Source organism: Trematomus bernacchii, unplaced genomic scaffold, assembly GCF_902827165.1.
Source record: "Trematomus bernacchii unplaced genomic scaffold, fTreBer1.1, whole genome shotgun sequence".
Taxonomy (NCBI): domain Eukaryota; kingdom Metazoa; phylum Chordata; class Actinopteri; order Perciformes; family Nototheniidae; genus Trematomus; species Trematomus bernacchii.
The window spans coordinates 2,686,333-2,700,752 of record NW_022987547.1 but is presented as its reverse complement, the minus strand read 5'-3'; the positions used below and the strand labels follow the sequence as shown (position 1 = coordinate 2,700,752).

General features: G+C 39.8%; 2 protein-coding genes across 2 annotated transcripts; one reads left to right on the top strand and one right to left on the bottom strand.

Annotated features, from left to right (window-relative positions):
• Positions 1-328: 328 nt before the first annotated feature.
• Positions 329-4,852, bottom strand: ndufa8 (NADH:ubiquinone oxidoreductase subunit A8). Its single transcript, XM_034123507.1, has 4 exons — positions 4,673-4,852; positions 3,360-3,523; positions 1,736-1,901; positions 329-827 (listed from the first exon to the last, which is right to left on the bottom strand). Exons 1-4 carry the CDS (start codon positions 4,721-4,723, stop codon positions 690-692), a joined length of 519 nt encoding a protein of 172 aa, XP_033979398.1. The 5' UTR covers positions 4,724-4,852; the 3' UTR covers positions 329-689.
• Positions 4,853-4,915: 63 nt separating this feature from the next.
• morn5 (MORN repeat containing 5) lies at positions 4,916-13,887 on the top strand. The gene is made up of 6 exons (XM_034123506.1): positions 4,916-4,949; positions 5,118-5,194; positions 5,347-5,494; positions 6,817-6,928; positions 7,243-7,374; positions 13,742-13,887. Exons 1-6 carry the CDS (start codon positions 4,932-4,934, stop codon positions 13,831-13,833), a joined length of 579 nt encoding a protein of 192 aa, XP_033979397.1. The 5' UTR covers positions 4,916-4,931; the 3' UTR covers positions 13,834-13,887.
• Positions 13,888-14,420: the final 533 nt, after the last annotated feature.

The window sequence follows — 14,420 nt, the reverse complement described above, 5'->3', positions numbered from 1 at the left end:
ATGACTCCTAAAGTCTTCTTTCAGTCCAGGTCAGAGGCAGGAAGTGAGCTGGGAGAAAAGGAGGAAGCAGAAGCAGCTCTCTCTCTGGCTGCAGGTAATGACCCTGAACCTTGACCTACAACCTCGCCCTCCATCAGTCTAACAATACTCAGTCTGACAAAACACAGATGTGCAAACACGGTGGTGTTTGCAGATATTGAAGGAACGGTGTCTGGCAACATGAAGCCTTTAAATATATGATCCTTTTATTGTTAGAACATTTATGAATCTATTCTGTTTTAAGGCAACAGAGTCTTCAATAGATCAATAAAGACATTCAAATCCAGGATGATAATTTATCTTTTTATTATTTGGCAACACTATACAGCATGTTGCATTTGTTCACTCATTACATTTACAGAAGTGGTCAGGAAAGTCTCATGGACTTTGTTTACACACTCATCCATACTACTTTCCTTTATCAAACAGCTTGACGATGCTGGAGCTGCAGCTGATGAAAAGACTGCTGGGACATGAGCCCTGTCCAAAACCAACCCGCACCCCTTACACATTTAAAGGGTGCAGACACCAGCCTCCTTACTGCTAGTGTCTGCATCCTTTGAAACCTTTTGAAGTGTAATTGATGTATCGATGGTGACGCGTAGTCTCGATGCTTTTGGACAGAGCCCCTGGTTTTGGAGGTGACTGCCTCACCAGCCAAAGAAGTTTAACCTGCTGCCATGTTTGGAAGTCACAAGGTTACCCTCGATGACCGGGTTGGGCTCAGGACGTTCCCGAGAGTGGTACGGGTCCACAGGGACGGGCCGCTCGGTCGTCACTTTGGTCACCTACGAAAAAAACAAGCCATGCCATGACGTGTCAAAAGAGAATTAAAAAGTTGTTTTGATGGACATGCGCAATTTGATTGTTCAACAGGTATGCATTTTGCCAATATCTGACTAGACATTGACTAGAGTCTAAATGATAATTACTTGTGTGATTTAATGATTGAGGTATAAGCAAAATAAAAATGTTCATTGTATCATCAGGGTTTAAAAAACAATAGATTATCAAATCGAAAAACTGAAAGCCTGTCCATCTCCTCAGTTCTCCTCTTACCTCTTTTAGCTCTCAAATCATGATGACATCCTCTTGCTTAGTTGTTAACTACCTCATCTTTTCCGCTGCTTTGCCCCTCTTTGCACATTTTTTATGACTTCTGGGTCAGGACTGTCTTTCCTTAACGCTCTGCCTCTTTTCCTGACTCGATAACTCACAACCTGAAGGACCATCTCTCTTTCAACCACCTTCCACATTGTGTCTACTCTTTCTTTTCATTTGTTAGATGGCTGAACAACCAGAGAAACTGAGCCATTCAAAAAGGAAAAGTTGGATTTCTGTTGTTTTGTGCTCTGCCTTGGGAAGTGAAAAATGGCCAGACGGTTGATCACAGCCTTTCACAGATTCCCACTCTGGTTCAAATGTCAAAATGTCCGAAAAGCTATTGTTAAGATCGGCCTTTGGTTTTATTTTGATTGCTGATACCGTATTAGTGCTTGCCAGCGTGTTACGCAAGACCCTCAAAAAGGTAACAAAAAGAAATGCAGTGTAAAATGCATGATTTGCTCCAAACTGCAGCAGAATAAGACCACTACGCAGATGCAATCAGAGCCTCTTGCATAGCCCATAATCAGCCAAAATGGAGTCCATCCCCCATGCTGCTCACACTGTGCAGTCAATCCCTCACAAGTCTCACCTTAGAAAGCTCTCCCAGCTCAGGTCTCTGCCAGCCCAGCTTCTCAAGGGCGCAGCTGTCGAAGGTTTGCTGTTTATCACGGCAACGGCGCAGTTCTGTCAAATTTGAATAATCCAGACAGGTCCAGTACTCCGTGAAGGACTCTGCGCAGCTTCCCTTGATTTGCCTACAAGAAAGAATTAATCAAGATGAGATATGCAAAAGTAGTCCAGAAAACTTGGTTGTAATGCATGAACTGGAAGCTTAAAAAGAGAAACTCATGTTGTGTTTAAAGAGATATTGTGACTCACCAAAGGTAATTAAAGAATAATGATTGATATGACAGTTTTAAAAGTAAATTATAGTTCCTCCTATGAGCCTTAACTGTTCAGATTCAAAACCCACACAAACAGGTCGTCTGACTGAACTCCTAGAAAAAGGTGTCTGGCAGTTTCCAGAAGCACCCAAGAATTAAACCAGGTCCCAGATGCAATTACAGCTTTTCTCAAATCTTTCCTCATTATAATAATTACAGGTATTGCTCTTTCACAGTAACGTCTCAGTTTATCTTTGAGGTCAGAGTGTCGGTTGTTTGTTTCGGCTTTACAATTAGAGGTCATGTGTTTTTGAGAACCAGAAACACAGACACACAAGCACCTCAGTGGGTGTATGGGCATCAGGGTATAACCAACGCTCAGTCTAAAACTTTCAGTAAACACAGACACAGCAGTTTAGAGTGAAAAAACCCAGACCACTTCCCCAAATAGCCCCCAAGGGCTGTTTTACAGACATAATAAACTCTGTACTCAAATAGCACAGAGACATTTCATAAAGGTGTTCTCTACATCATACTTAAGTCACCACTATTTATTTATCTATCTCAAGATAACAAAGTGTTTATGCAGAGACTGGCTCTTATTCAATTGCCAAGAAATGCAGGAACAACTTTTTTTGGAATGAATACTGACTTGATAAAGTAATGAAATGACCCAAAAACTCTCAGCTGTAAGATTAATACTATGACATAAAACAGAATGGAAAATAACTTTTAAGACGCCGGGACAGTTCCCAGAGAAAGCCAAGTTATTTAAAGTTTGATACAAAAATCTGTTGTGGGAAATTCTTCTTTATAAAAAATGTGTTATCAGCACCTGACGCATTAACTCTACATAGAAAGTGCAAGTAGATCGGCTATCCCCTCATACAACAAAAGTTTGCCATAGAATATTTAACGCTCAGTCAAACAGTGCATTGGAATTGATGGAGGAATAATGTGTTATAAACCTCAGTCCTTAGTTTGGAGGGGCCAAAATGAAGTTATTTTAAACCCTAATCTTAACTGTACAATCTCATCCCATATGGTGCACTTGAACTTAGTTCTCACCAACATTTTCTGAAATGTCTCAAGCTTTTGACCCTCCAACTTGCTCCAAAGTTCAGTCACATCTCCAATCTGTCGCTGACTTTAAAGTGTTGCAGATGACACCATTGCTGCCGGTTATGCCTAATCATTAGTTACCTAAATGTCTGATTAACTACATTTTTGTACTGAAGCACTAGAACAAACCTTCCCGAAAAAAGACGTTTCCAGACTGATCTATGTATACCAGAAGTATTTGGAGCAAAAAACCTTGGGGTGAGTTACCTGAAGAAGTTGAGCGCACACTCGTTGACTTTCCTCCCTTCTTCTAGACACTTCCTGGGGTCCTTCTCCTCCCAGCGGCAGAGCATGAACTCCTTGTTGGGTTTGTCACACTGGGAGCCATAATGGTGGGCAGCACCCTTCAGCACTGCAGAGGAAACGTTGATCTGGACACAACCAGGGACAGAAGCATGAACAACAACAAGGAGACCGCTTCAAATTATATATAATGACCACAGAGTAAATAAATGCAATCAAACTTTTAGATTTGTTTCAAGACACAGGATTATTCTGGTGCTTCCCTGACAGTGGCTGATATTGGTGACCTCATATTTAAGATCCAAGAGAAAGTGCTTAATCATTTTTTACGGATCAATACAGTAACAATCAGTTGGGATCAAGTGGGAGCAGCTTGAAACTTATGGGCTAGCTCTAACAGTGAAAAGTGCACTCTTTAAACTCCAAACATGTCATATTCAGTCTATACATTGTAAACAACTGTATAACTAAATGTGTTTATTTAAAAAGTGCATAAACTCTATGAAGACCTGTAGTTCTGCTGCAACCCTCAGTGCTAAGGCTTAAGACTTTTGTTTGACACTGCCATGCTATGCTGTATTTTAACACTGTGTACACTAACCTTTGTTCTTCTACTTATTACCGTCTTATTATAGTGTCACTTGTTTTATATGTCTATTCTCTTGGCTCTTTAATGGTTATTGTGAATTGCATGTTAATGTCCTTTTACCGTACGTTTATTAAGCAGATTGTTTTGAGTTACTACTGAATTTAAGAAATGTGTACCTGCACAGATATAGTTTATTAGATCCATGATGCTGCCATATTCCATGATGTTGGAAAGACACAAGCTGCTGCCAGCTTACACCTGACTTCCAAGGACAACTCAATGTGCCAACTAACACTACTGCACATAAACAGGCTAGATATGAGTTCAGGGGCAGTCAATGTAGAGTTACTGTTACCTTAGGGGTACATTGAAGCAGTAATATGGATTATTAAGAGAGTGATACAAGGTTAACAACGATAAACAGCCCATGAGTTCCTGAATAGTTTGGTTTCTCAGTCATAAAGATAGCGGAACATTCGCCAGGTTTTAGATGCATTCAGAAATATCGGCTGGTTGATTTATTATCAGGCTTTGTAAGCATTGGGAAACGTGGTAACACCAGTGGCAATAGTTAAAAGCTACTGAGCATATTTTGAAACATACAGCAGCTAGCGATAGCAAGCTAGTTAGCTAACATGTTATATCCTGCTAAAGTTTCCATTCAAGGGAAACAATAACCGCTGCTCACCTCGTCCACGTTCAGCTCCTCCATGGAGGGGATTTCCAGCGTTGAGGGCATGGCTGTGTCTCTGTTTAATACAACAACCGCAGAAAATCAAATGAAAAACATTCAAGGTCCTGTTCCTCGGGCTCCAGGACGAGCTACGAGGCCGCGGAGAAGGTCAGTTTACTGCGCCTGCTCAGCCGGGAGGCGCGTGTTGATGACGTAGGCGAAAGCGCTTTTAAAAATACAGAGGAAAAAAGACGAATTTCAATCGTATCAACTTATGAATTGTTTTCTTCAGGTCTGTTTCGAACTATTTAAAATAATACAATTGTGACAAACGAACCACTTTTTGTAGACTCGTTGTTGTTCTTGGTTATTGTCGCCATGGTAACGATACACTTGGCTGTTGTGTGTAGTCTTGCCTACTTACTTGACGATATAAGTCTTATGTTGTATTTATTTTTAGAAGAAAGGGTGTTGGAAAGCCAATGTTATAATGGAGTTCATCGGAAGCAGTTACAAAGGAGACACAACAAATGGCAGGTAAATATATTTTTCCCTACCCTAAAGACAACAGGATATGCATGATATGCACAACATTTAGAATGAACTTAGAACGTTGAGTCAGGTTAGCTATGCTTCCTAAAAAGCAAAAGCTATTAAAGCACTGTATGATCATCTCTTTTCTCCCTCAGGATGGATGGAAAAGGAGAGTACACATTTCCAACAGAGACCAAGTATGAGGGAGAGATGAAAGAAGGGATGTTCCATGGCAAAGGAGTTCTACACTTTCCAAATGGGAGTAAATATGAGGCCACCTGGGAAAACGGCATAGCTAAACAGGTGGGGAGCCGGGTTCATGTGTCCCTGCATGCATGTCAGAATATCACTGCATCCACATGAGTGTGTGTTTCGCATTGGTTATAGTTGATATTACATCTGGTCCCTTTTAGCAATCACTCACCATTACTGTCATAGTTATTAGGTTTCTTTCCTCTTTTTACCTGCATCGAGCAACCCTCTCTTCTGCTCTGATGCAATCTTTCATGGGCTTTTGCCACAACAGCGATCACTCCAATTATTATCATCATTTCAGTTGCGGTTCATTTGAAATGATAGCTGGTCTGAACCATGACTGAACATGGCCCAGACTACCCTGCACCTGCATCCATGCCAGCCCATGACATTCTACTTCCATTTAAAACAGACCTAAACTATCCTATGACCTAAATAATTTAAAATCTGGAAATGATATATGATGTCTTAAAGTGTAGCTTACTCTGAAACGTACACATCCTTCAAAGTTGTTTCTCAGCCTTCTTTATTTTAGACATATTGACATGAAAACAGGAACAAGCCAGAATTCACACTCACACATCAATGGTTGAATAATCGGGAGGAAAACTTCAACATATGAACCGCAGGGGGTCGGGGATCAAAGTTGATGGATGACCCCTCTACCTCCAGAGCCTCAGCAAATCCGAATTAATGCATTTGTTTACATTAAAGTGTTATTATGGTTCCACATTTGGCAGAAAACTGTAAAATATATGCTATTTTTCCATTCCCAATAAGTTTTTTCTCAGAAGGTTTTCTCAGAAGGACATGCACACATGTACACAAAGTGGATCAGTTCCTGCCAAAGACATATTTTTCCACTTTTCACTCGTGGTATACATCAATGCAGACAGTTCTGGTTTTATCTGCTGAGGTTTTGAGATATCCATCCCTTAGATTCCCGCCTTGACCTAAAGATGACAATGGAAGACATTTTAAATTGTTTTGTGGGGTTTAAAGCACTGAAAAGTTACATTTGAAAACCACAACAGCCATTTATCTCTCCAGAAACCATGGGTTACATAGAATTACACCCAGACCTTACTTTCAAAAGTTTCAACTGGAACTACTTTCTGTCAAAGAAATAACCCGCGGGAAGACTGCCAGCAGTGAGGTCTGTGGATTATCTTGCATATCAGCATTGTTTCTGCTTTTAACGTTTTCAAATGTAGCTCTTTCACTGCTTTGAGGAGCGCAAATACAACTCTATTGTATGTGTATGTTTAAAGATGTGAATATAACAAAAGTTTGGGATATAATTACTTTCCCCATTTAAAAAAACTTGTTTGAAAAATAGGGGTGATTTTAAAATGGTGCTTCCTTACAAGGGGTCATTTACCTTCGCTGATGGCCTGCAGTACCAGGAGAAGGACTGGGACTACTGCGATGGTTACGACAGGCGCTTCTACAGTGAGAGGTGCAATGGACTCAGACCTGCAGGTTGGAATTTATTATTGTGTTCTCAATGGGACAGATTATTTCTTATTAATCGCATCAGACAAACACCCTCACATGATTTGGCTTGGAAAATATAAAGAACTTTGCCTCATAATAAACTACTGGAAATACATTGAGAGGAAGAACGTGTTTGAGTAAAAAAAGTATCACCCAAAGCCATTAACCTGACAAACAATAATAACAAGTACAACATAAGGTGAAATCCATTAGATAGATTAAGAATATAAAAACAAGTTGTTTTAGTAGTTGTAAACCACATAACCATTCAACACAAAACAACTGACTTGTTCGTACAGGAGAATCTCAGCTAAGTGATCTTCATCCACCACACTTTATTCCTGATGGATGCTACGATTGTGGAGATGGTTCCTATGATCCCAAGGCCAGAGTTGTTACTTCCTACAGTGGCAGATTCCTCAGAAATGCAGGTGAGAGAGAGAATATCCTGTTATTTTTAATGTTGTAGCCCGGTGAAACGAAAGATGATAGCCTGAAGATGCATTTTCAGTCTTCATGTAAACCCTTAGTTCAAATTATAATCAATTCTTTGCTTCTAAAAAAGCTATAATAAAGAACCACAATCCACACAAACAAGAACAGGGAAACAGAGCAAGGACACAGTTGACAAGGTTAAGGTTTATTTCAGCTTTTGTTTGGTTGTTTATTTGAACATTCATCATCATCAGACACCTGAGCAAAGTATTCCATTTCCTTAATATAGACTCCTCATGTAAATGTTCCAATCATTGTTTGATATAGGTAAACAGAAATGCAACATCAGGCCTATACCTCAATACAATTTTATTATAGAGTTTATAGCCATATAATCAGCTAAATAAATACTGAGGGAGCAATTGTTGCTGCTTTGTCGGGCAGAATAGTAGCTGTGTATAACATGTCTACTTTTCAACAACTCTACTTTTCTGAAAACAGGCCAGAAAAGTAGAGTTGGTTCAAAGTATTGTCAAACACACTAAAGAGCTTGTGTTGAATTTGCCTCGGGGAGGACCCTTTGTCTTTGCCTCTCTGAGAGCACACAGTGTGGCCATATGGGAAGGATTTTATAGCAATGAACCAATGGAGTTATGTTAAATGGATTATCCCTGGACTCTCTGATGGAAGATTATTGCTAAGTCATCTGATAAGCATGCTTCTATAGGCTATTGCCGTCAATTCAAAACTTTTTTTTCCTTTTGGTATTTGTCAAAAGTGGAAAATTCAAGACACATTTTTCCCCTGAGTGGGTGCCCAGTTTTGGAACTCCTGATTTGAAGTGAATGCGGTCTGTCAGGTGTCCAGATAGGAATCCTCTGACATCCTCTGCTCGTCATGTCTCCTAAGATTTTACATCACAAGACACTGTTGTGAATTAGGCAGCAGGCTGTGAATGCAGTTTCTAAATACTATGGGCTCACTAATGTTTGGTCCAGTGTTTACTGCGCATCAAAGGGGCTTGACATTATTTAGCATATTGTATAGTAGCTTAAAAAAGCTTTAATCAAAGCTTAATCTATGGTGATGGTGTACAAGGCTGTGGGAATTGTTGCTTTTGATTGCAGAAAATGCAGGAGGAATTCAAACCAGACCATATTTTGATCCAAATATGATGCTTGTGACTGTTTAACCTTAAAAATGTAGAAATGTGTAAGAAATATGATTTCTGGCATTAGTTAATGTATGATTCACTAAGCTGCCTAAGGTATTTTTTTTTGGGCAGAATATTTGTGTTCAGATGTTCTATTTGCAACATAATACAGATTAGTTCCACAAGCACACAAATCTAATTTACATATGTGGAGAGACAGAAGGAAACAGAGGATTAGATCCACATCCTTGCCAGATGTCCTCAGCGTGTGTAAGAAGACAAAAATATGTTTTTCAATTCTTTCCTTGATGGGGGTTGTTCATCATCATTATAGCTCTGGTATTGATCAGTGGAGTGATGGAGAGAGAGAGAGAAAGAAAACAAGATAAAAGATATGTTCTGGAAGTTGAGATGAAGAAAGAAAAAGGAACTGAACACTTTCCAACCATTCTCTTACTCTGTTTTGATTTAAATACATCTGCAATCAAACAAACTATTTAAAGGAGATGTAATCATTCAGATTTATCCCTATGCTTTAGGTTTCTGCAAGAACATTTTCACATTCTCTAATGTTCAAAAATGACTATTTTCTTCTCCTACAATAAATCTGAATATACCTAGATTTTCTCAGTCTCTGAAACACTCTGCTTTGATTGGTCAGTCTTTTGGGGATTTCCGTAAATGCACGTGTCATTGCAGCCGGGGAATGACTATGGCACTATAGCAGCACATTCTACCTATTTATTGTATATCTTTAGGAAATCCTGCCGGCTTGCTTAAGCCACTGTGTGCATTTCCCCACAGATTAAGCGTTTTGATAATTTTAAAGCAGGGGTGTCCAAACTACGGCCCGGGGGCCAAATGCGGCCCACGTTTGGAATCGGCCAAATTCAAAAAGTATAATTAAATATGGCCCACAAATTAAACATCTGCTATTGTACTTCTTAAATATATATGTTCAAATATATAACACAGTATTCATGTGTTAATAAGCCCAAATTTCAAATAAATTCAGTCAATTAAAGTTGAAAAACATTTTCTAACAAATCTTAGTTGATAAGAAAAAAGCCCAATAACACATTTACATAAAAACCTTGAAATATACCCTTCATATTTCCTCTTTTTATAAGCAATCTGAGCCTCCCGTTTTAAGGAATGAGCTGCTAACAAAATAAATGAAACCCTACAGAGAGCTGTGTTTTTTTCATCAATATCAACCATCATTTACCTACATTTGATAGATTTTTCTAACTTATAACTTATGAGGCAATATACCTCTGGTGAGCGGCCCAGCCCTTCGTATATTTCTCTGTATGTGGCCCTCGTGAAAAAAGTTTGGACACCCTGTTTTTAAGCATTCATATAGCACTTACACTGATGGGAACTTTAATAGAAGTGTGTCTGTTCATGTGCAATACTATAGAGTGATGTATATTATATACTGAGAATGTGGCTTATGCAATACATGTCCGCTATCCCTTTGCTTTGTAAACAAGACTTGAAAAGAATGCTCCTGTGTCCTGTACGGATTCATTTTTCAACCCTTGAGGTGAAAGCACATTTGTCACAGTGGGTGTGAAGACAGAATTTATTGCCTCATGGCTTCCGCCCAGGATGATGGGACACAGGGAAGACCCACCCTCCCAAAGGGGACGTTTGCTGCAGCAAGGAAAGAGGAAGGAGCTCCCTGTGTAGCAGCTGGTGGATGTAGGACAAGGAAGAAATTAGCCCGTGAAGACGAAGATCATATCTAGAGTTGCAAAAATGTTGCATATGGAACGGGTTGAAACTGCAGATGAATCAAGTTTACCCCCCTGATCTTAAAGTCCTTGCAAGGAGATATCAGGCTCAACCAAACTCATTGGTCAAAACTGATTTATCACAAAGTCCTGGCCTGCTTAGTTACTGTTGCTAACTTGGACAAACAGTCCTTCTTGGCATAGTGCCAGAGAGCAAAACAATAGGATCTTTTGCTAATATTCCCCAAGAGGTTATGGATTATTTTGGGAGATGTCATCAAGGGGCTGCTATGCCAACAATGTAGGAAGGGTTTGTATCGAGAATACTGGTACGCCTCGTAAAAATGTAGGATGATGGGGGAAATGGTGTGATGGGATGCACATGATGATATCGCCCCCATGATTTCATCTTAACTTAATGAAAAACATTTTTAACAGACTCCTGTTCCTCGTAGATTTTAAGTAACAGAAAGGAGTCACACGTGTCATTTGGATACAAAGTCAACTCCTGCAATACACAGGAGACGGAAAGGAAGGAAGGTCTGAGTGTGTGTGACTGTGCAGCAATGTGTACGTTTGTGTGTGTGTTGAGTGATTGTGGTGAAAAATGAACATTTAGGGGTGACATTCTTTGTTTCTGGCCGATGTTATTTCCAAACTTTAAGGGCGTCCAATATCTACTTTGACAAATCACCAATTAGTTACTCAGTCTTACACAAGAAAACATGTCAATGGACTGGCATAGTGGATGAGGTGGCAGCTAATCCCTACATTTAAAAACACAAAACACTCCTTGTTAAGCAACTAATGAAATTGATTGATTGATTAGAATCATAATTTTATTTATTTCAGATTTTTTAATATGACTCCACACATCAGTGTGTCATAGTTAAGATTTCAGCTTAAATAATGCCAACAGGGTAAACACAGTAAAATGAATACTGTTAAACCTTTAACAAACATTCAACCGATATGTTTATCCAAAGCAAATTCTATTTGTTCAACCATGAAGAGACAAACACTGAATAGGAAGAATTATGGAAGTACATTAGCTTCAAAGAAAGCCAAACCTTTTTGCTGCTAAAAAAAACAAATCATGTAATCAACAAACAAGTCTACAGGGCTACTTTTATCTGTCCTCACAAAAAGGACAAAATAATTGTATGAATATTGTTACAAGGTAGAACATTGCATTACTCAATGAAACTGTAATTAAAAAAGAACGAGAAAGGATACATAGGCCACATCTGCACAATCAAATCTCCACCGCTGACTGATTGAGCGTATTATTCCAAACAAACACACACACCGTCAGTTGTGTGTGTGCTCTCATGGCAACAGGCAGCAACAGTCGGCCGGGCGCAGGAGGCGGCAGCAGCTCCAGCAGGGGCCATGTGTTGCCATATTGTTTGTAGCACTTTCCTGTTTCTGGGATAACCGCTTCCCTTTGAGACTCCGCGCTGAAAGAGTTCCACACTGAAAACATTCCACTGCCAAGGAAAACACCTCTGGTGACCGAGCCGCGGCCCCTCCCTTTGTCCCCGTCCAGCCGAGGTGTTTCACAGACAGATAAGATCAGCTGGGGCCCTTGGGAGTGGAACATATCCTCACGCTGCCTTTCCTGAAACTCTCATTTTTCATACATCTTAGGGACAAAAATTCACCATAAAATAGGATTCACATGTTAATCCTCCGAACTGTGACGGATGGATTAATAATGTTAAAGATTGGTATCTCTCCTTCAAAGCTGGAAACATGAAAACCGCACCGTTTTCTGTGATGTCATCATAACCAAAAAAAGCAAAGGCCGCTCGGCTTGCAGTGAATTGGAGACAGATGCCTTAAATGTGCGCATTTGAATGTTTATTTGAGCTTTCACATTTAGGTAAGTTTGATTTTACTGTGGTGCCTCCAATTGGAAACCACAAAATGTGCACATATGACCCTATAGGTCATTGTGAGTGGACCAGGTTCAGAGTTCAACATCAGTGTTATACCCCATCCGTTTCTGCAGCACAATCATCTTTAATGAAATTAACTATCTACAAGCAGAAAGCAGTTTTTTGCTTTTGCTCATTATGCCAGTGTGTCTGTCTCTGCATGTGTTTGGTTGTGTGTCTGCGTGTTAATTCGGAGCCATTAGGCTGGAAGGAAACACTTTCCCCTCTGAGTGTATTTTAAGGATTAAGATAAACAGACTTTTAACAAGGTGCCATTATCGCTTCCGCACACTCTCTCCTGTGTACATCGCAAAAAGGTTGTCTGTGCAGGTGGATACAGTCAAGATGGATATACAAAAAACTGTTCAATAAACAAGTGTGTTTAGTGAGCTTCATTCCCTAAAGACTAAAATGTTTCCCTGAAGTTTGCACCACAAATGTGATTATTAGGCTACACCAGAGAACATAAGGTGTCTTTATTTCTGTTTTATCATTTTAACTGGATATCCCAACACCAGAAATGGTGAAAGGGGTCATTAAAAAGGTTTATAAATTGATGTATTGACTTACAAAGACTGGTAAATCACAAAAATGTCCGGCTGTCCTCAGATTGCAGGAAATTACCAGCCACCTGTGCCCTCATATAACCCAAGGTACCAATTACATTTGACTTAAATCCTGAGATAAACGCTGCTATACAATCTCAAGAGGGCAGAATTACAGCAAATATGAAAATGTCCCAATGAAATTATCATTAAGGCAGGTTGTGGTTTGGGTCTAATTGAGGTCAGTCTAAACGTAACGACGTGTTCAATAATTACCTTCTCCGCCACGAATGCGTCACAAAGACTGTTTGCGTGGCAGCTGTCCGCGTGTCCGATACGTTCAATTGACCTCGCGATCAGAACAGGTAGAGAGGAGAAAGAGAGAAAGAGGAGCGTTTTATACTTGAAGTGGCTGCTGGTGTTGACGCCTGGCAATTACGCACAATCAGTCCGCGAGCTGCAGACCTGCTCCCCTGTACAATGGAGCCTCGCGCGCAGTGGAACCTGGGGGTGAGGCCCGCGCGCTGCTCAAGTGCGTGCAGCTGCATGCGCTCCAGAGAAAAGCTCACTTCCCCCGCAATTAGCTTCTCATTTCAGTTTTGACAATGCAAAACTGCTTTATTATCAGCTCCTCTGGCAGTCGTTTCGGTTTAAAAAAAGAAAAATCGTCGTCCATTTTTGGAGGTTATTATTTATCGGTGTCTGAAGTGGCTCTGAGAAGTTATTTGCTCCTAATTGTCAGGCTTATCTTGGTTTACCCGAGACTTGAATGGCACTTCACTGTCGCAGACCTGTGGTTTAATTATGCAGGCAACTGCTTCATAGTTTTGATTTAAACGCTTTACCTTTACACCTCAATCTGCGTTTGTTTCTTATGTAATCGTAGGTCAAACGTTTAAAAAAAACAATTAAGCTGGTATGACTCCAGGCCTTGTTTCCAATAGTTTTAACATAATCCTCCATTTGAAATTAAATCTTTCCAACAGATGACTCCGAGCATGAGTGGATTCTGCGGACTTGTCGGAAAGCTTGGGATGAGGCTGCCGGTGTTGATCCTGAAAACTCTGTCGCTTTCTGAAGAGACCGGAGACTTTTGTAGTCCATTTTTAGAACATCAGATGTTTTTTGTGTCTTGTAATATAACTCTGGCAAATAAAGCGTTTTTTTGTTATTTCTATTTTCTTATGTTTAATTCGATTTTGTGTGTGATTTTAAAAATAAAAGGATAGATTATCAGACCAATTGAACCAAATCAACATATTCCTGTGTTTTGCTAATGTGCAGATAACATTGACAGGGGACATTAGCTTTAGCAGATATGTTGGGCTATGACGGCCATAAATCCTCCACACAACTTCACAAGGAAAGTTGAAAAAGCCTCAATAAATAAAAAATAATTAAACATCAAGTCTTCTAAGGGCAGCAGTGCTTTGCACAAAGAGAATATTTCCCACAATGCACCATTCTTGCTTCGTTGAAGATACACATTTACAAATACCACACACACACACTGGGATGTAAACAACTATCCACACAATTCAAGCAAATACACACCCCAATGGATAAACATCCTGCATAAAGAACATAGAAAAAGTGTTGTTCCACATGTCCTTTGCTTTGTGCCACACGTGTTGTTTTGGAAAATAAAAGTGAATTATTGCCTGG